General features: G+C 49.2%; 1 protein-coding gene across 1 annotated transcript in view; it reads left to right on the forward strand.

Moving 5' to 3' along the window:
- Positions 1-212: 212 nt before the first annotated feature.
- Positions 213-20,656, forward strand: part of LOC144728928 (polypeptide N-acetylgalactosaminyltransferase 16-like) — a 41,148-nt gene continuing 20,704 nt past the window's right edge. Inside the window, exons 1-5 of the mRNA XM_078608681.1 lie at positions 213-416; positions 9,671-9,754; positions 15,164-15,318; positions 16,890-16,988; positions 19,465-19,532. Coding sequence (XP_078464807.1) covers positions 258-416; positions 9,671-9,754; positions 15,164-15,318; positions 16,890-16,988; positions 19,465-19,532 — 565 coding nt within the window. The 5' untranslated portion in view covers positions 213-257. The remainder of the gene's footprint in view (positions 417-9,670; positions 9,755-15,163; positions 15,319-16,889; positions 16,989-19,464; positions 19,533-20,656) is intronic.

The following is a 20,656-nucleotide window of genomic DNA, read 5'->3' on the forward strand; positions in this document are numbered from 1 at the left end:
ACTTCTTTTACACCGTACATAGCCAACGGTGCTGATCGGAGGTGCATGCAACCACTAGCATCTGGGGCAGCAGGGAGAGTGGGGAAGTCGCGAGCGCTTATAATTTTTGGACAGCAAATGTAAAAAAGGAGCTTTCTTTTCGTAAAAAAATCGACAAGAAGCCGTGGTGTTGACTGGACCTAGTTGCCGTGTTGTTTTATTTGCAGGTGCCACAATGCCCATCCTGGCCGGGTGAGGAAGGGTGGGGGGGGGGGGTGATGGGTGCCATGAGGCGGGCACGCTGCTGGCGTGCCCTCGTAGCCGGCCTCATCGTGTCGGCCTGCCTGGGCGCCCTCCTCTACTCTCTGCGGGGCGCGCGACCTCCCTGGATGCTCCCGGCACAGCTGCGGTGGCTGACGACCCCAGCACACGAGCAGGTATTGACGGCACCTTACACGTCGGTGGGGGCGGGGGGAGCTGCAGGGGGCTAACCTACCCTGGAGCCGAGATGATGCCGCACCTCCGATTAGCACGGTTGGCTACGTATGGTGAGAAAGAAGTTCAACATATATTTGAGCTGTACGCCTTTTGGCGTCCTTTGGTCTAACACCGTTTGAAACGAGGCTCAGAGGCTCAAAAGAAAGCTGTCTCTGGTGTGGACCAATCAGTTTCAAAGACAATGCATATATTATTAGAGTTTGTTTTTTGTTTGCATTCTGACCACAAGTATTGTGGTTAATGCAGACATAATTCCTTGTACAAGGTTTTAGTTTGGTGTTTTAATCAATCCACCACGCTATTGCTATCTTTCCCGGTCTTGCCAGATTGGGTTTAGGCTAGATGCGTTTATACGAGGGGAGGTTTAAGCCTGGTTGAGAAAATAATAGCTCAGGTTTATACTAGGGGAAGTTTAATCTCCATTGGGTTGAGGCTAAATGGGGTTTTCAGCATCTGGGTGGAGTGAGAAGAAGAGCCAGGAAGTCACGTGTGGGTGTTGACGATATTGGCGACCCACAAATGTCCGGCGTGGGCTGCCGTGCAGATGGAGAGCGGTCCCCTGGTGAGCCGTACCGCTCTTCGTGTGCGTGCGTGCGTGCGCTTCATCAAGACCGTAGTTTTTTTACCAGGTAAGGCCCACTGAGCTACATAGTTCTTGTGCAGAAGTGACCTGGCCACAAATGATAGCCCGGCGTAGTGGCTTATCACGTGGACATGTTTAGCAGCCAAATACTCTAAACACGTGTTTCTAAATGTCGGAGGGGGAAACTGGAGGACCCGGAGAAAAGTCCACGCGACCACGGGGCGAGAGACACGCAAACTCCAATATACAGCAGCAGCAGCAGGCGTCAGGGTCAGGGTCAGGATCGAACCCACGACCTCCTGCGTACCAGGCGAGGTAGTTAACATCTCGCCACCGCGGCGCCCAGAACATGGGGGCAGGCAGGAGTTGCCTCTGTCTGGGCACACACAAGTTTGTGTTGCTGGTTGTAGCCACAAGCGGGTTTAATCTTAGCAACAAAATACATTCCTAAAATAACTGTTCATCGTTAGTTCTTCATTTGGCCGGATGGCGCACTGCTTAGACCATCATAAGGTTGTAACGATCATCACGACATGGTCGATAAATTGAGTACCGATGTCTGAGAAGTCATATGGACAGACTAGCCCCCACCATCATCACAATGGATAACATCCACCACTAAATTTCGATTTAAAGCTTTCGTGACTGCAGGGATTCATCTTCTTGGTTCTTTCGGTAAAGTTACGTAGAAGGGAAATAATAAAGTAATAAAATAAAACATAATAAAATAATTCTCACGACGTTTCGGCCACAACGCAAGCAGCCATCCTCAGGTGAAGACCAGGTGAAGAACAGGTCTGTTGGGAAGACTGAGGACGGCTGCTTGCGTTGTGGCCGAAACGTCGTGAGAATTATTTTATTATGTTTTATTTTATTATTTTATTATTTCCCTTCTACGTGACTTTACCGAAAGAGCCAAGAAGATGAATCCACCACTAACTTCAGAACCGCCAACAGATTGTCAACACCTGAAGTGGATACCTGCTCAACCACATTATACCGACTTCAGACTCTTGTATAATTCCCTAGCCTGTTTGTATGTATGTTGAACTTCTTTCACACCGTACGTAGTTTACTGATTTCAATCAACGATGACGCATTCGCACTTCAACAGCTCCACCTTTGAGACAAATCACTCCCCCAGTGCTAAGATGCATTAAAATCCCACTCGCCAAATAAACGCAGACAAAGCGCGGCTACTATTACGCATATGGAGAAGCAATAAGGGCGAGTGAGGCTGAGACTGCAAAGGCTGTAGCCGCGATTCATGGGCAGGGAATTTGCTGAGAGGTGGAGAATGAGAGGGGCAGATGCATGCGGGGGGCTGCAGGGTTCAGAAATCAACCACACGTGTACACACGAAAGGCGGGTCACAGGCAAGGCTCACCCCGACAGCACCGCACAGGAAATTGACACCACCCCACACATGCACAGGCAGTCTGCATACCAGGCAGACGGACAGATGACTTGCCACACGCGCACCAGACACATACACACAAGGCAAAGATCCCCCGTATAGCCTTAACAGACTTTTTGGGGCAAGTGCTGTTGGCGAGCACAAATTAAGGCCGGCACGGCACACGATGGGGTGGGTGACCAGCACCACACCCTTAGTCTCCCAAGTGGTGATGTTTACACACCGCACCAGGTACTCATTTGAAGCTGAGTCGACCTAAGGAACGCTCAGGACCGGTTCAGATAATTAGGTCGACAATCATCACCGGTGTTGACCGTGAGCGGGAATCGAACTCGGGTCGCCGGGTTCGTAGCGCAGCGCGCTAACCGGTGTGCCACCGCTCCCCACATATACACACGTACGCACCAGTGCAAAACAAAGATCCCTCACTTTTGCTTATAGCCCACAGGGGCAAGTGTTGTTAGTGATGGGTGGCCAGCTACCAAACGCAGCTGGCTTTGTATCCCCATGACTGATGTTTAGACAGTGCACCAGTTCCTAATTCAATTCTGAATCGAACTAGGGGGCGTCCCAGGACAGGCTCCGATACCGCTTGCGGCCGATATTATCCGTTACCGGTAATTGAATTCCAGTCGCAGGGATTTTGAGCCTTACACTGCACCACTGCGAAGCAGCGGCGATGTCACGGGTCTTGTCCTAGGCTGGTGTACCCATAGGCCACGTGACGTGTCGAATGCTTGCTGGCAGGAGGTCACAGGACAGACTCAGGCGTTGTGTGTTTACTGAGATAGCTGACAGATGCACCTCACTGTGTGCTAGCTCGCCAGAGCTCTGCTTGCTGTTGTTGAGCCGAGACCCTCCGCCTTGCCCTCATCTGCCCATGAGCCTCCTCTACAGATGCCAGTTTCGTCACTGCTGGATTTAGTAGTCGGCAAATCCAATCCGCTCAACATTTTTCAGCACAACATTAACCCGTCTCTTTTTGAGCCCGTACCGCACCCATTTAAGACCTTTTATCCGGTCAAACAGCAACTACTTTGGGCATGCAATGGCTGGGCATGCAGGCTACTTGAAACGCACATGTTTTTTTTCACGCACATGCACTTACACATTAAAGACAAAGATGTACACGGTTGTTGAACTTTTTTCGCACCGTACGTAGTACGTAGCCAACCGTGCTAGTCTGAGGTGCGGGCGGGGAGGGGGGGAGGAAAACAAACTGAATACAAAAAGCAGTTCTAAAGAAATCATTTTTTTAAGATCTCCTGTACAACTGTATAACCATGAAGGGGATGAGTGTCTGCCGGTGGCGCTGGTGTGGCACCCGTGGCTGGGGGGGGGGGTCTAAACCACCACACCGTGCCCCACCACTTTATTTTTCTCTCTTTCTCATCGATGATGTGTACACGGTGCACCAGGCACTCGTTTCATGAGTCAATCCAGGGGAAGGAGGCCCACGGGAAGTTCAGGTGGCAATTTGTCAATCGATGTGCGTGCCGAGTAGTCGAGCAGAGATCGCAAGCGCTGTAGGCAACCTGCTGCACTATCAGCCCGTACAGGCACGCACACAGCACGCACTGAACTACAGAGCTCTTTGTCAGACTCTTAGGTTTTTTTACTCTTAGGTTTTTTTTCTGGTAAAGTCACGTAGGTAAAAATAAATAATAAAAATAATAGAAATAATAATAGAGATAGAATTATAAATCACGACGTTTCGGAGGCAACACAAGTCTCCATCATTAGGTGGGACCGTCACAGCTAAAATTACTGTATCAAGTGAGGCAAAATTCCAAGAGACCAGCCCTTAAATACAAGTTAAAGGGGGAGGAGGGGGGAGGGGCTTATCTGAATGTGGTAGCCAATGAATGGAACGTGTTGGGGGGGAGTGGGCGGGGCTGAAAGAGAACAATAGGTGCACATGTTGTCGTTTCACCCAGTGTTGGTTGACAATCCAAATACAAAAAGGACAGTTGTTGTTAAACGCTGGGGATGTCAACACTCGGTAAAGTAGAATAGTGCCTGTCAAATAAGACGGTCCAAATATGTGTCGTTAAATCTCTTTGTCAAAAGCGCCATGGCTATCACAAATGATCGCTCAACAAAGTGGCTTATCACGTGGACATTTACAGCAGCCAAGTGCTCCTAAACGCGCACGTTGATGCTAAATGTGGAGGGGAATACCGGAGGACACTACCTCCACCCCACTGCACGCTCACCAGTGGTACTCGGTTGTGCCGCCCTTCGCTGTGAGTCGCCCCACGGAATCACGATCGGCAAGATCGCACGTGTAAGCAGCGCATCAATTTCATCATCGTCTTCATCGTCGTTTCTGGAGCTTCAAGAAACTTGCGTGACGCATTGTTAGGAGCGAGTCCACCATGCTCGTCTTGTGGGTTTGCTCGTCCTCGCCACGGGAATGTGGAGTTTGCACCCAAGTGCTCGGTCGCCTCCGATGGAGGTGAGCATCGCCCCCCTCTCGTTTGAGCAAAAGGTGGCAGCACTGTGACTTGGTGAGGAATTTGCCAAACATTCTCAATGCAGGAACCCCTCCTGAAACAAAAGAGTCTTGAGACTCGGTGAGGTGTTTTTTCTTCCCCCCCCAGATATCAAACCTCTCGAGAGCCTCCCAGGGATAATGACCGCAATACGCAACGAGCCGTCACCATTTTACCAGTGGTAGTACCTATTTTATTGACCGAGGAACTATGATGATGTTGATTGGCTTAAGACCAAGGTTACGATTTCGTAACGTTGTGATCCTGAGCCGGGTTCTCTGACCGTACACAGCTGCACGCTGCCAGATAATGTAAATCTAATTAACGCTAACACTCGGGATCAGAGTCCCTCTATTTATAAAGAAGAAACCAGCGAGGGCTCGTGTTGTGTTTCGCAGCCGAGAGGTTGCAAATAATTCATAAAGCGGCTGCATTACCCAGTCGCTGACTAAAGCGATATCCTGTTTCCTTTACGGAGGGAGTGCGACGCGATACGAGGAACGGTCAGGTGAGACGGGGACAGTCTGGAGGAACAGGCATGTGAAGGCCATTGTGGGTATATTGAACAAAGGTTTTTGATTATTCTTACATTTACAGGCAGGCATCGGTGAGAGCGAGATATATTAGGCATTGATGACAAAAATGTGGTATTTTGTAAACAGATATGACATTCGTCAAATAGATAAGCGGGCAATGTGCGTCCTTCATGTGTCTGTCTGTACACATAAACACACTCATTATTGATTACACCACCCATCAGCCGCACGGCCTCCTGGGACCTCATTATTTCAGCAGCATCAGCTCTGGACAAGCACGCTCTAGGCCGGGTTTGACGTGCGTTGGTAACGGTATGACCTTAGAGCAATCACAGGAAATGCTGGTGAAGCTAGCACCATCGCTTTCTGGGACCACTATCCACCAGCTGTTGCGGCAATTAACAACTTGACCTTCAAGGATCGCTTTTTTTAAATCCTTTATATTAAGTTCACTTGCTTGCTTGCGCGCTTACGACCGTGCAAATCTTTCGGTCGTTTTTTAACCCACTTCCCGTGATCCAATCGAGCTGACATTTTGCACACAGACTTTATTTTCGTGAAAATTTTTTTCCAAAATTTTCCACTTTTTAGGAAAAAATAATTTTCATATTTTATTTAAAATACCAATGTGATAAAAATGAAACTCTTACTCAAGAAAAACAGAAATGAATAATAAAATAAAACCGATGCCACGCATATAAAGGATTTATAGTGAAAAACTTTGTTTTTACGGGTTAATTTTTTTTCAGTCTCGTTGCCACAGTCTGACTTCAGGCCATCCGCCTTGTTGCTGGCCTGTAGGTGCCACATTCCCAGTGCCGGGCTTGGGAACCAGCCCTCCTCCACCATGCCCACCGTGTCCCAAGCCCATCGCAATCTCCTCCCGATTACTTCGACAACACTTTGCTGCTACATTCTGCTCCGAATTTCCGAAGTTTGCATAATTTCACCATTGAAATCAAAGGCCTGAAGTTTTTATCGTAGCAAAATATGGTTAAAGATGCATTTAACAGAATCGACAAAGGTAAAAATGATAACGCTTAGGCCGATAAGCCAATTTACATTTTGGACCAATCTTTTCCCACGGAATTTGTGTGAAGCAGACGAAGAACCCTGGAGCTGTTTTCATTTTCTCAGTCACGACAGCAGGGCCCAGGAAACAATTGAATGCCTGTGTGTCATTCGGCAAGATCTCTGAATGAATACCGTGAAGCCATTGGGGCACATTGAGATGAGAGGAAATGCAGTGCATTGATAGTGGAGGAAAACTGAGGGACACAGGAAGAGGGTGATGTGTTACGGAGGGGAACAGAGCGGACGCAGAGTAGCACTGAGAAAATGGGTTCGATTTTGGAAATTGAAGGCGCATTGATAAAGAAAGTGAATGGTTTTGTGAACTTTCACAAGAGAGACATGATGCTTCAGCAGAGGAGAGTGATGAGACATTGAGGCAGAAGCGGGACAATGAAACGAGGATGACATTAGCACGGCAAAGAATGCATCGTGAGGATTGAGAATAGAAATGCAACACGGCGTCGCATTGACATGATAAATTAGGCATACACAGAGAGGGAGACATTCAGAGGAAGATTGCCCTGTAATAACGAGCGAGGCGATGCATTGGCGAGAGAGGCGGGCGGGCGAAGTGAGCTTTTGTAAAGAGAGAGAGAGATACGGCATTGAGAATCAAATTGAGAGAGAAGGTTGTGCACGTTGAGGGGAGAGAGATGAAGGGGAGGAGACACATGGGGGACTGTAGTCAGTGTTGGGTAAAACCCATTTCAAGTAATTTCTTGTTGTATCAACAAATTACAAAGTAAATGACAAGTAATTTGTTCCTGCAAGTGTCGGGTTCCGGGTTCATCTCCGCCCAAAAGGCGAAACTGAAGAAACAAAGCTGGGCAGTGAAGGGAGGGAACAGGTTGTAATTGATGAGCAACAAGGCGATTCCAGAAACGTGGAGGACTTTTTTAAATCCTTTAAATTAAGTTCACTTGCTTGCTTGCATGCGCGCTTACGACCGTGCAAATCTTTCGGTCGTTTTTTAACCCACTTCCCGTGATCCAATCGAGCTGACATTTTGCACACAGACTCGTTGTGCGTGACAATTTATTTTCGTGAAAATGTTTTTCCAAAATTTTACACTTTTTAGGTAAATTTTTTTTCTATTTAATTACCAATTGCTTAATGGTGGCAGGCAATCATCTGACCCATAGGTGGCAGCCATCTCAAGCCAGAGGGCGAGAGGACTCTAGCCGCCCGTTTCAAAGACCAATGTGGGCTGGGTTGTGGCCCATTGAACACGCATATAAAGGATTTATAGTGAAAAACTTTGTTTTACGGGTTAATTTTTTTTTTACCAAAGAGAGTTTGAGCAAATGGAGCTTTTGTAGGAATAAGGAGGCGCTTCTGAGGCCATGGGCAGGGGGTTAGAGGAACTAAGCGGGCCTTTACGTAATTGGCAAAGCTTTTTTTAAGAGGACTTTGAATATGAATACAGCCATGGGGGGTAGCTGGAGAGACCAGGTAATGCTCGGCTAAAGATTGCATCACGAGGTAAATGGTCGGCTAAATATTGTTGTAACACGTAGGTTTCCGCGACCAATATCCATAAAAAAGGTTTGTTGGGTTAAAAGATTGAGTAAATGTAAATGTGTCGATAAAGCCGCCACCGCCGACACAGCCAATTCGTAAGGTTGGTCACGTAAACGAAACGTACCAATAAGTTACTACTTCAGCATGTGGGTTTACTCTCCATATTTACGCAATCGAACCCACAACAAAGACACCTTTATTATAAAAATTGTATCACCAAGTAAGGGGCCGTCCATAAATGACGTCACGCACCTAGGGGGCGGGGGGGGGGGGGTCAGACATTTGTGACGATGTGTGACGAGGGGAGGGGGTTTAGAAATGTGACGTCACATCAAAATGTGCAATTTTAAATAAATATAGACACCACGTTTTACTTAATTAAATATATTTTTAAATAAATGTTTTCTCCGACAACATCAGAGTGCAGCACCACATTAAATACGCACTACAATGACAATAGTTTAAAGCTATTTGAAGCATGTTTTATTTTCAAAATGGAAATATGGTTTTGGGGAGGGGGGGGGCAGAGCTTTGTGACGTCATATTTGAGGGGGGGTCTGACTTTTTGTGACGCCGTGTGACGAGGGGGGGGGGGCGTGAAAAATCGTCCAAAATCGCGTGACGTCATTTATGGACGGCCCCTAAACATAAAGAAGCTAAAACACTATCACCGTCTAGGTGATCACTAATCTACAACGCTTTTTACCCTTCTAAACCTCGGGGCTAGGGCACCGGTGTCAAACCGGGGGTGGCTTTCAATTGTAGCGCTCGTTTGGGGAGGAGAGGCAAAGGCACTCCCGCTGTGTAGCCAGGCAAGTGGGAGGCTGACCACGAGGCATAAGGCCTCACAGCAGGGAGAGGGGTGGTTCACCCACAGCTCCACAGTTTCCCCACCCAGGCAGTCACTCCTGGATTCTCCCAAAAACGTTTCGGGTTCATTTCAGACAATCTTCGGCGAGGCTGGGAGCTCCCAGTTCACTCCCAGCCTTTAATTGACACTTGCCAACCTCCTCCCGCCCACGATGGCTTCTGTCTGCCTCCGAAGGTTGCAGACGACCCATGGCCCCTTCCAGAAAATCGCTTCCGCCACCAGAAGACAGCAAATGGCTTCTGCCATCAGGGGCGCCACGGTGGCTAGGAGATGTTAACTACCTCGCCTGGTACACAGGAGGTCGTGGGTTTGATCCCATCCCTGACGCCTGCTGCTGTATATTTGGAGTTTGTATGTCTTTCTCCCCTGTGGTCGCGTGGATTCTTCTCCGGGTCCTCACGTTTTTCCCACCACTTTTAGAAACACCCATTTACAGTATTTGGCTGCTATAAATGTCCACGTGAAAAGCCACTTCGTTGACCTTTCATTTGCAGCCAACGTCGCATCTGAAAAAAGAGAAATATATATATTGCTCAGTGGGCCCTACCTGCTACAATAAACCTTGTTCATTTCAGTTTAGACTCGACCAAAGCAATCCTACTTCTGGATGCTACGGCTCACCGCCGATATTTGTTTACATTTTCTACGTCCTTCATTCATTCATTAAAACAAAACAATCTCTGCCGACTCTTCCAGGAGAGTCCCCACACCTCCGACGATCTTGGCCATGGGGCCGTAGGATGCGGGGACTGGACAGGCAGGACGCCGCACTGTATCCAGGTACCACTTATCGCCACGTTTGTTGCACAATTGTCGACGTATTGCGAGACGTACAAAGGTACGAACTCATCTTCTTGGTTCTTTCGGTAAAGTCACGTAGAAGGAAAATAATAAAATAATAAAAATAAAACATAAGAAAATAATTCTCACGACGTTTCGGCCACAACGCAAGCAGCCGTCTTTAGGTGGAGAACAGGTCTGTCGAGAAGGCAGAGTCGAAAAAGAAAAAGGTACGAACTGATCGTTTTAGCGTCGCCGTCAAGTTTCACATTTGGTGTAAATCATTCCCGACAAAGAAATTGCGAGTGGGTGATTGTCGGAGGAAAGTGTCGAGTCCATCAGCTTGGTTTGAGAGTGATGACAGCGCACAGAATGGCACAGTGGTGACCACTCATGCCTGACGTGAAGATGGACCTGGGTTCGATTCGCAGCTGGGGTGCCTGTTCTTCCCTACTGGCCCACATCACCCCCTCGTGTACTGTGTTGACCTTGATGTGCACTCTTAATATGCACTTAACATGTACTCCTTATTAAGCAGCACTTGCCCCAACACTCTGTGAGGAAAAAACAGGGGGCCTTCGTCCTTGAGTGTTCGCGTGTGTCTGTGTAAGTGTGCACATGTATAGGTGCTCGCTAACAGCACTTGTTCCGACAGTCTGTTAAGGCTATACGGGGGAAATCATTGTCTTTGTGCACATGCATCTGTGCGTACACGTGTTCCACATGTGCAGGGGGCGGTTAGTCTAGTGGTTGGCCCACTGCACTCTTAACCCAGTGCCATGAGTTCAATACCTGGTCATGGCCAACATCGGTGACAAACATCTGAACCGTTCCTGGGGCTCCCGTAGGTTGACTCGGCACCACGGTGGCTAGGAGATGTTAACTACCTCGTCTGGTATGCAGGAGGTCGTGAGTTCGATCCCGACCCTGACGCCTGCTGCTGCTGTATATTCGGAGTTTGCGGTGTCTCTCTCATCATCACGGTGGCTAGGAGATGTTAACTACCTCGCCTGCTACACAGGAGGTCGTGAGTTCGATCCCGACCCTGACGCCTGCTGCTGCTGTATTTTCGGAGTTTGCGGTGTCTCTCTCTCCGCGTGGATTTTATTCCGGGTCCTCCAGTTTCCCCTCCACATTTATAATCACGCATTTACAGTTTTTGGCTGCTCTACATTTCTCCGTGAAACGCCACTTAGTTGAGCAATCACTTGTCGCCAGGTCACTTCTGACAAAGAGCTATGTAGCTCAGTGGGCCTTACCTGGTCAAATAGTTAAAATTCGTTTTAAATAAGTGCGGTGTGTAAATGCCAACACTGGGGAGACGAAGGCGGCCGGGCGTGGTGCCGACTACCCCACCCCCTTCGTTCTGCCATGCCAGCCTTCACAGATGCTCGCGAACAGCACTTGTCCCCACAGCCTGTGTGTGCCACACGGGGGATCTTTATCTTAGTGTCCAAATATGTGTTTCTCGGTATCATCTCAAGTTTCCCACCGAACGAACGTGCAGCTGCTTGCGCCGCCGCGTCGTCGTGCACAAATGTGGCGGCCGGGAGTATGACCGCTCACGAAACGTCTCTAACCGTTGTAAGTCTGTGATCCCTTGACTGCAGTCTAAACGTCTTGCCAATTAAATTATAGGCTGGTGTGTGAGCCAACTAGTTTTCACCAGCGCCTGAGCGTTGTATGGTTTTTATGGCAAAGGGATGAGATCCGTGGTGTGCAGGCCACGTGATGGGGGAGCTATGGAAGGGGGTTGTGGGAGGAATTCCTGCAGTTAAGAGACGGGGTGATAGTTGCTGTCCCGTTTTGCTCTCTGCGTGGCTCTTACGCTTAATGTGGAGGGCGCGTGAACCCGGCTCCGGCAGCCTGGGCCGGTATACGAGGGGGCAATCGATATTGTCTGCAGCCTGGCCGAAGAAGTGGTGCTACAGCAGAGAGGGCAAGTGTACAGTTGTAAGGATATGGCTCTTGAGATGGCAAATTTAATATGATCGATAGATTATATATCGGCAATATTTGCAGAGCGATGTAATCGTCGAGTTTGCTTTGAGTTAATGGGGGAATCTAAAATAAAACCTCCTGGGAAATCTGGACAGCTTCTTACTCACCAGGCCTGGCTCCCGGTGCCTTCCACATGTCTCCTCATTAAAGACTCAACTTTCACGGAAAGATATATTCCAGTGACAATGAAGCAATGTGCGCCATGAGCGAGTGTTTTTTTTTTTTACGAGAGAGACCGAGAATTCGTCTGGACGGAGATTAAAGCCTTGGGACATCAATCGACTGAAGTGGATTCTAAAGCGAGGGGACCGTGCGTCACGTGTATGAGAACAGCTCCCCGGAATCTACGAGCGGAGGTTGTGATGAGCCTCCTCGTTCTCAGGCATTGGAGATATTGTGGACGAAGTGAATGCGCCCGCATCTTTCTGTCACCGGCATTGAACACCGCCTCCTTCACGGTGTCCGGGGATGTGTGGACTCGGTATCGGTCCATAATAGCAGCTCCGTAAAGCAGTCATTAAATTGACCCCATTTACCCTGGGCGTCAGGGGAAGGGAGGAGAGTGCAACCCCAGCTGGAAGCGATGATCATATTCTCACTCTTAGGTTTTTTTTTGTAAAGTCACGTAGGTAAAATTAAATTTTTTACCTACGTGACTTTACCGAAAAAAACCTAAAATTTAATTTTTTACCCACGTGACTTTACCGACAAATAAAAATTTATTTTTTACCTACGTGACTTTACCGACAAATAAAAATTTATTTTTTACCTACGTGACTTTACCGAAAAAAACCTAAGAGTATGAATCCTTGCAGTCACGAAAGCTTCAAATCTAGGATCATGTTCTCACTCATAAAATGAACATCTCGCTGAAGGTTTGCTGTTGCGGGTTTGAATGCGTCCCGACGTGGATGTCTGTATCCACAAGGACAGCAATGGATTTCACCGATGACAAGCTCCAGATCCGCCCCACGGTAGAACCTGGCGTCAAGGACATTGCCTCGCATTTGCCGCCCCACCACTACGTAGACCAGCAAGATGTTCGGACTTGGATCTGGCAAGGTGTGTAGATTGAACGATGTTGATGACAAGCCCATGCGTGGACCGTGCAAAACTGAAGCCACCCCCTCACCACTTATTGTTGAGCCCATCCTGGCCCATGCCTTGCCGTCCTTCGTAAGTGCTCGCGTCGTGACCCACTCAGACATTAAAGTCGCATAATTTAAATGACTCTCTCTCTCTCGAGGGGCCACTTTAGTCAATGCCTGGGAGAGGTCATAGAAGGCATCTGGCTCATCAGCCTTTGCCGGCGTCCCTGCACCGATGTAAGTGACAACCTGTTAAAATTCATACAAACGTACGCTTACGTGCATGCAATTATACACGTACATACACGCGCAAAGACAAAGATCTCCCGTGCAGCCTTAGCAGACTGTTGGGGCAAGTTCTGTAGAGGCCGGCACGGGACACGAGGGGTGGGTGACCAGCACCGTGCCCGGCCGCCTTTGTCTCCCTAGTGGCACTATTTACACACTGCTCCATGTACTAATTTCATGCTGAGTCGCCCTAGCGGAGGCCCAGGACTGATTCAGATTCTGGTGTCAGCGGCCACGAGCGGGAATTGAACTTTGGTGGCCGGGTTCGCAGCGCAACGCTAACCGCTGCACTACCGCTCCCCATTGCGTACAAAAGACAAAGATCCCCCGTATAGCCTTAACAGACTGTAGGAGCAAGTGCTGTTAGCGAGCACCTATAAAGGCCGATACGGTACACGAGGGGGTGGGTAGCCAACACCACGCCCGGCCGCCTTTGTCTCCCTAGCGGAAATGTTTACACACCGCACCAGGTACTCATTTTAGGCTCAGCCGACCTAGGCGAGGCCCAGGACCTGTTCAGATAATCATCACAGGTGTTGGCCGTGTGCGGGAATCGAACCCGGGTTGCCATGTTCGTAGCGCAGCGCGCTAATCGCTACACGCGTGCACACACACGCACGTTCACACACGTACACACACACACACACGTACACATACACACGTGCACACACACGCACACACACGCACACACTCAAGCACGCGCACACACACGCGCACACAAACGCACACGCAAGCACGCGCACACACACGCGTGCACACACACGCACACACACGCACACACACACACGCGTGCACACACACACACGTGCACACACACACACGTGCACACACACGTGCACAAACGCACACACGCACACACACACGCACACACACACGTGCACACGCGCACACACGCGCACACACGCACACACACACGCGCATGCACACACACGCACACACACGCACACACACACACGCACGCACACAAACGCGCATGCACACACACACACGTGCACACACACACACGCGCAGCTTGTCCCGTAAGAGTGCCGAGTCAGCGCTCCGTTGCGATGGCACTCTGGAGGTGTTTGTGGTGTTTGTGGTGGTGGGGGGGGGGAGAGAGCCTCCGCGAGGCGATGGCTGCGGGCCCCGCTCCGCTAAGAGCCCTCCACGCGCTCTTCTAGCGAGTCGCCGAGGGTCGTTCGGGGTGCCACCCGAGGTCTCCTGCGTGCATCAATGGGCTACACCTGCCACGTGGAAGAGAGACGTTTTCTTGAGCCCCAGGAACACTTTGGCAGCTTTGCGTGCGGCGAAGCAGCGCTTCTGCCTCCGCAGGCACAACGCAACACGCCGGTGCCATCGGTCTGCAACGAAAAAACTTTAACCCGTAAAAACAAAGTATTTCACTATAAATCCTTTATATGCGTGGCGTCCTCTCGTCCTCTGGCTTGAGATGGCTGCCACCTATGGGTCAGATGATTGCATGGCAGCATTAAGCAATTGGTAATTAAATATAATATTTTTGTCCTAAAAAGTGTAACATTTTGGAAATGTTTTTTTTCACGAACATTTATTGTCACGCACAACGAGTCTGTGTGGAAAATGTCAGCTCGATTGGATCACGGGAAGTGGGTTAAAAAACGACCGAAAGATTTGCACGGTCGTAAGCGCGCAAGCAAGCAAGTGAACTTAATATAAAGGATTTAAAAACCGAGCAAATGCATGAACACCCCTACGACGTAGGGACACGGACCGCACGATAAACTAAACCCGGCGACCTGAGTTCCATTCCAGGCCACGGCTGGCCAATGGTGGAGAATATCTCAACCGGCCCTGTGTCTCCCTAGATCAACTCGGCCTTAAAACGAGTGCCTGGTGCAGGTGTGAACATCGGCACCGGAGAGACAAAGGCGGCCGGACGCGGTGCTAGCCACTGCATTACCTTCGTGCGCCGTGCTGGCCTTCACAGGTGCTCGCTTGCAATGTTTGCCCAAAGAGTCTGTTAAAGCTATGGGGGGGGGGGGGGGGCATCTTTGTTGCGTGTGAATGCCAGGAGCCCCCAGCTGCCGACGGCTTTGACGAGCAGGCGTACCTGGACGGGGCGCGCTGGCGCGAGGGGGACGACCCCTACCGCAGATTCGCCTTCAACCAGCGCGCCAGCGACGGCCTGTCCAGCAGCCGCGCGCTGCGAGACGCGCGCCACTATCGGTAGGACGCCCACCAGCAACTACAACACGCATGCAGCACGTGTACAGCACGCGTACAGCACGAGTGCAGCACGTGTACAGCACGCGTACAGCACGCGTACAACACGCATGCAGCACGCATGCAGCACGCGTACAGCACGCATGCAGCACGCATACAGCACGCATACAGCACGCATGCAGCACGCATACAGCACGCGTACAACACGCGTGCAGCACGCGTACAGCACGAGTACAGCACATATACAGCATGCATACAGCACGAGTGCAGCACGCATACAGCACGCTTACAGCACGCATACAACACGGATACAGCACGCAAACAGCACGCGTACAGCACGCGTACAACACGCATACAACACGGATACAGCACGCATACAACACGCATACAGCACGCGTACAGCACGCATACAACACGCATACAGCACGCATACAGCACGCATAAAGCACGCATACAACGCACATGCAGCACGCATACAGCACGCATACAGCACGCATACGGCACGCATACAACACGCATACAACACGCATACAGCACGCATACAGCACGCGTACAGCACGCGTACAGCACGCGTACAGCACGCATACGGCACGCATACAGCACGCATACAGCACGCGTACAGCACGCATACGGCACACATACAGCACGCATACAACGCGCACACAACACGCATACAACAACCGCAACCATATAGTGCCGTTAGCCAGACCCATACATCTATACCCATATAACACCAATACCCATACAACACCCACACCTATATAACACCCAAAACCATATAACATCCAAACCCATACAACACCTAAACCCATACAACACCCAAACCCATAGAACACCCAAAACCATATAACACCCAAACCCATACAACACTTAAACCCATACAACGGCAGCAAACTTAGAACATCATTATCCACATGTCAATACCCATACAACACCAATACCCATATAATCGCCACAACGATACAACACCCAAACGCATACAACACCCAAACCAATACGACAACTAATTTAGGCCATTTCCAGGAGCAACAATTGCTACAGAATCATCTGCAACACTCTGCTGCACTATAGCCATAGAACGGCTCGCAGCACATACTGACTACAGGTAGCACAACCAACAACAATCCACCACCACGACTCGTGCCAACCCCATACAGCACCCATACAACAATAACTGAACAACCATAGAACACACACACACACACACGTGTCACTTGCATGTAATCTCTGCGTGTGGGTTTTTGTGCATGTTTATGCATGCGGTGGAGTGCTGGCACAATGATTAGCACAACCCCAGTGAACCGAGTTTCTTTCCCAGCTACGGCTAATATCGGCAGCGATTATCCGAACCGGTGCTGGGCCTCCCCTAGGTCGACTCATCCTTACACGGAATGGTGCCAGGCGCGGTTTGTAAACGTCAGCACTGGGGAGACAAAGGCGGCAGGGTGTGATGCTGGCCACCCACCCGCCTCCCATGCGCGCCATACTGGCCTTCAGCGCTCGTTTGCCGTAACAGCACTTGCCCCACCAATCTGTGCAGCCTACGTGGGGGATCTTTGTCTTTGTACGTGTAGATGCTCATCCGTCCACTATGACCAGGACCTCCCCCCCACCAGCATCATCATCACGTTCCACAACGAAGCGCGCTCAGCTCTGCTCAGAACCCTGCGCAGGTAAAGTAAAAAAAAACACCCGAGTTCTCCAAGTTGCTCTGCAGCCAATTTGTTAATCAACGATATAAACCAACACATATTTTTCCTTTACCAGGTAAGGCCCACTGATCTGTATATCTCTGGCTATCGCAAATGATAGCACACTGAGAGTGGCTTATCATCGTGTGGACATTTATAGCAGCCCATTAAATATAAACGCATGTTGATTCTAAATGTGGGGGGGAAAACCGGAGGGCCTGGATACAAATTCACGCGACCACGGGGAGAACATGCAAACTCCAAATATACATGTGCCGGGATCAAACCCACGACCTCCCATATACCGGGCGAGGTAGTTAACATCTCACCACCATGGCAACATGTTAATCCATTACAGAGAGCATATTACTTTAGTCAGATCCAATCTCTAATGTCAGGTCATCGTTAGATTACAGTTGCTTAGACAATTACTTAGACAGCAGCAGAGAATACGCCAGTGGGGTTACTTTTTAAATCATTTATATTAAGTTCACTTGCTTGCTTGCTTGCGCGCTTACGAGCGTGCAAATCTTTCGGTCGTTTTTTAACCCACTTCCCGTGATCCAATGGAGCTGACATTTTGCACACAGACTCGTTGTGCGTGACAATTTATTTTCGTGAAATTTTTTTTCCAAAATTTTACACTTTTTAGGAAAAAATAAATTATATTTAATTACCAATTGCTTAATGGTGGCAGGCAATCATCTGACCCATAGGTGGCAGCCATCTCAAGCCAGAGGACGAGAGGACTCTAGCCGCCACGCATATAAAGGATTTATAGTGAAAAACTTTGTTTTTACGGGTTAATTTTTTAGGCTAATTGCCCTCTGAACGCGAGTACTTTTTGTTCTCTCGAAGAGAATTTAAAGCAACGGGAACGATGGAGTCAGCAGCCTGGCAACGAGTACAGTCCAGACGGTGCAGGGCAGCCCGGGAGAGACGGACCCACTCCCCCACCGAGTGAACGCTGACGCGCTCGTGTCAACCAAGGACTCGGTTACTTTTCACGGTGGTGGGGGGGGAGGGGCAGAGAGAGATGAGAGGGGGGCGGGGTAGGCTGGGGCGAGTCTGTGGAGGACTTTGAAGACGGCAGGTGATGTTGGAGTGCTTTTGAGATGCTGAGCGCTTAGGCAATTTACCCCTTTGCAGCTCACCGCCTCCCCACGATTTCCTGAATTGTCAAGATTTGCGGGCATGATTTGATTTGCGTGAATGTATGTTGAACTTCTTTCACGCCGTACGTGGCTAAAGAGAGGTGCGAAATATGTACGATTACGTTTACTGTTTCATGTGTATTGTGTATCCTTGTTAATGTGTGCCATCGGTGTAAAGGCACAAGAGCGATGAGAGTTGCGTGTGAGGATCCTTGATCACTTACAACTCTGATTTCATGGTGGCAGCCAGGGAGGATGTATAATTTGCATACGATAGATTACTTTTATTTTTTTAATGTAAACAATCGACGCGCAATTCGTCGCACGCATGCGTGAGCGCGACGGCCGGGGGTTTAGTGGAGATGGAGCGTTGCAAGCCCCATAGAAGGTGCTTTTGCTGGATGATTTTTGCTGTTTTTTCCAGGATTTTTCTATTTGCGCATAGTCACTTTAAGATGTTTCTTGTTCATGTTTTTGTTTGTTGCGGTTGCACCCGATTCAAGAGCCGATTGGCTCACAGGGCCATACCAAATAAATGAAACTGAAGCTGAATGTGTTAAGCCAGTTGGGTCTGGGAATTGGAGCTCTGAAACAATATTTGCCAATCAAATATCGATTCGATATTAAATATTGATTCGATATGTTTTGATTGGCTACCAATCAAATATCGAATTGATGACAAGGTCCTGCTGCTATTGACCTACAAGGCTGTCAATGGGTTAGCCCCCACATTACTTCCAGGACCTGATACACTTCTATACAGCGAGGAGCTTGAGATCTTCTCATCTCCGTCGTAGTACTCCGAGGTCAAGGCTCTGCTCCCGGCGTGATCAGGCTTTTGCCAGTGCAGCTCCGCGTCTATGGAACGCGTTGCCCTCTGATAATTGGAAGGCAAACATAATATTTAGTGCTTTTTTTCTTCCTGGTTCTTTCGGTAAAGTCACGTAGAAGGGAAATAATAAAATAATAAAAATAAATCATAACAAATTTTTACGTTTTCTTTTTATTATTTTCCCTTCTACGTGACTTTACCGAAAGAACCAAGAAGATGAATGAATCCCTGCAGTCACGAAAGCTTTAAATCGAAATTTAGTGCTTTTTAAATACGCCCTGAAAACTCGCCTCTTTAAAATGGCCTTTTTCCCGATGCAGTTCTGGCCATTTACGCTGCTTATGACCCTGCTTTCCATCCACGGGTGAAATGCACCTTACAAATGTAAATTATTGTGATTATCGCAGCCTGCGAACGATTGTCCCCGTGTGACGTCGCGCCTCTGATTTTTTTGCCCCGACCGTGTCGCCAGCGTTCTGGGACGCACGCCGCACGATCTCATCCAGGAGATCATCCTCGTGGACGACTTCAGTGACGATCGTGAGTCACTCCTCTCCACCCTCTCCCCCCCCACACACACACACATGTGTGTAAGCGTGCATGTGTGTGGGTGCGCAGCGGTAGTGTAGTGGTTAGCGCGCTGCACTACGAACCCGGCGACCCAAGTTCGATTCCCGCTAATGGCCAAAATCAGTGACGATTATATGAACCGGTCCTGGGCCTGCCCTAGGTCGACTCAGCCTTAAATGAGTACCTGGTGCGTTGTGTAAACATCGCTGCTAGCGAGACAAAGGCGGCCAGGCGTGGTGTTGGCCACCCGCCCCCTCGTGTGCTGTTCCGGCCTTCATAGGTGCTCATGAACAGCACTTGCCCCAACAGACTGTTCAGGCTATATGGTGGGCTCTTTGTCTTTTGTGCAATACGGCAGCAGCAGCAGCAGCACCACCACATTGTTTCACTCTCACTCCCTCCCTATTCACCGCACCTCCGATTAGCACGGTTGGTTACGTATGGTGCAAAAGAAGTTCAACATACAAACATTCAATCATGCGGGACCCCCGTCTCTCACCAACCACCACTGCCATCCGCCAGCTACTGGGCCGCAAGTCTCCCTACTCCAACCACGTGTCGGGGCAGTGCTCATCTCTGCTGGTGGCCCTGTGCCAAGTGTAGATATTCCACATTCCAATGCCAAGGCTAGTCTCCATATAGGATGACGGCGGAGGGCCTGCGACAAAGTAGGCACCATTTTATTGTCGGCTCCGGCGAGAGTCGATAATAGACGCTGCTAAACTCTGGAATGCGTTACCCGCCCCTCTCACGCCATTTCATTACAATATGCAGCTTTATTAAATTCAATGTCAACCACCTACTACTCATAATAATAGGGGTTTTTCCGATTTTTTCTGGCAACAAAACTGAAACCTTTTTACAAGGAATCATGTGTGCATTAACCACAATACTTGTGGTCAAAATGCAAACAAAAAACACACTCTGATAATATATGCATTGTCCTTGAAACTGATTGGTCCACACCAGAGACGGCTTTCTTGTCTCAATTGGAGGTCTAATGATATAGATGCTCACCCCGAGCCCTCATTACTTTGATAGTGCATTGTCTTTGAGCTGTACGCCTTTTGGCGTCATCTGGTCTAGCACCAATT

The sequence above is a fragment of the Lampetra planeri genome, chromosome 30 (assembly GCF_965212315.1).
Source record: "Lampetra planeri chromosome 30, kcLamPlan1.2.h2, whole genome shotgun sequence".
Lineage (NCBI taxonomy): Eukaryota > Metazoa > Chordata > Hyperoartia > Petromyzontiformes > Petromyzontidae > Lampetra > Lampetra planeri.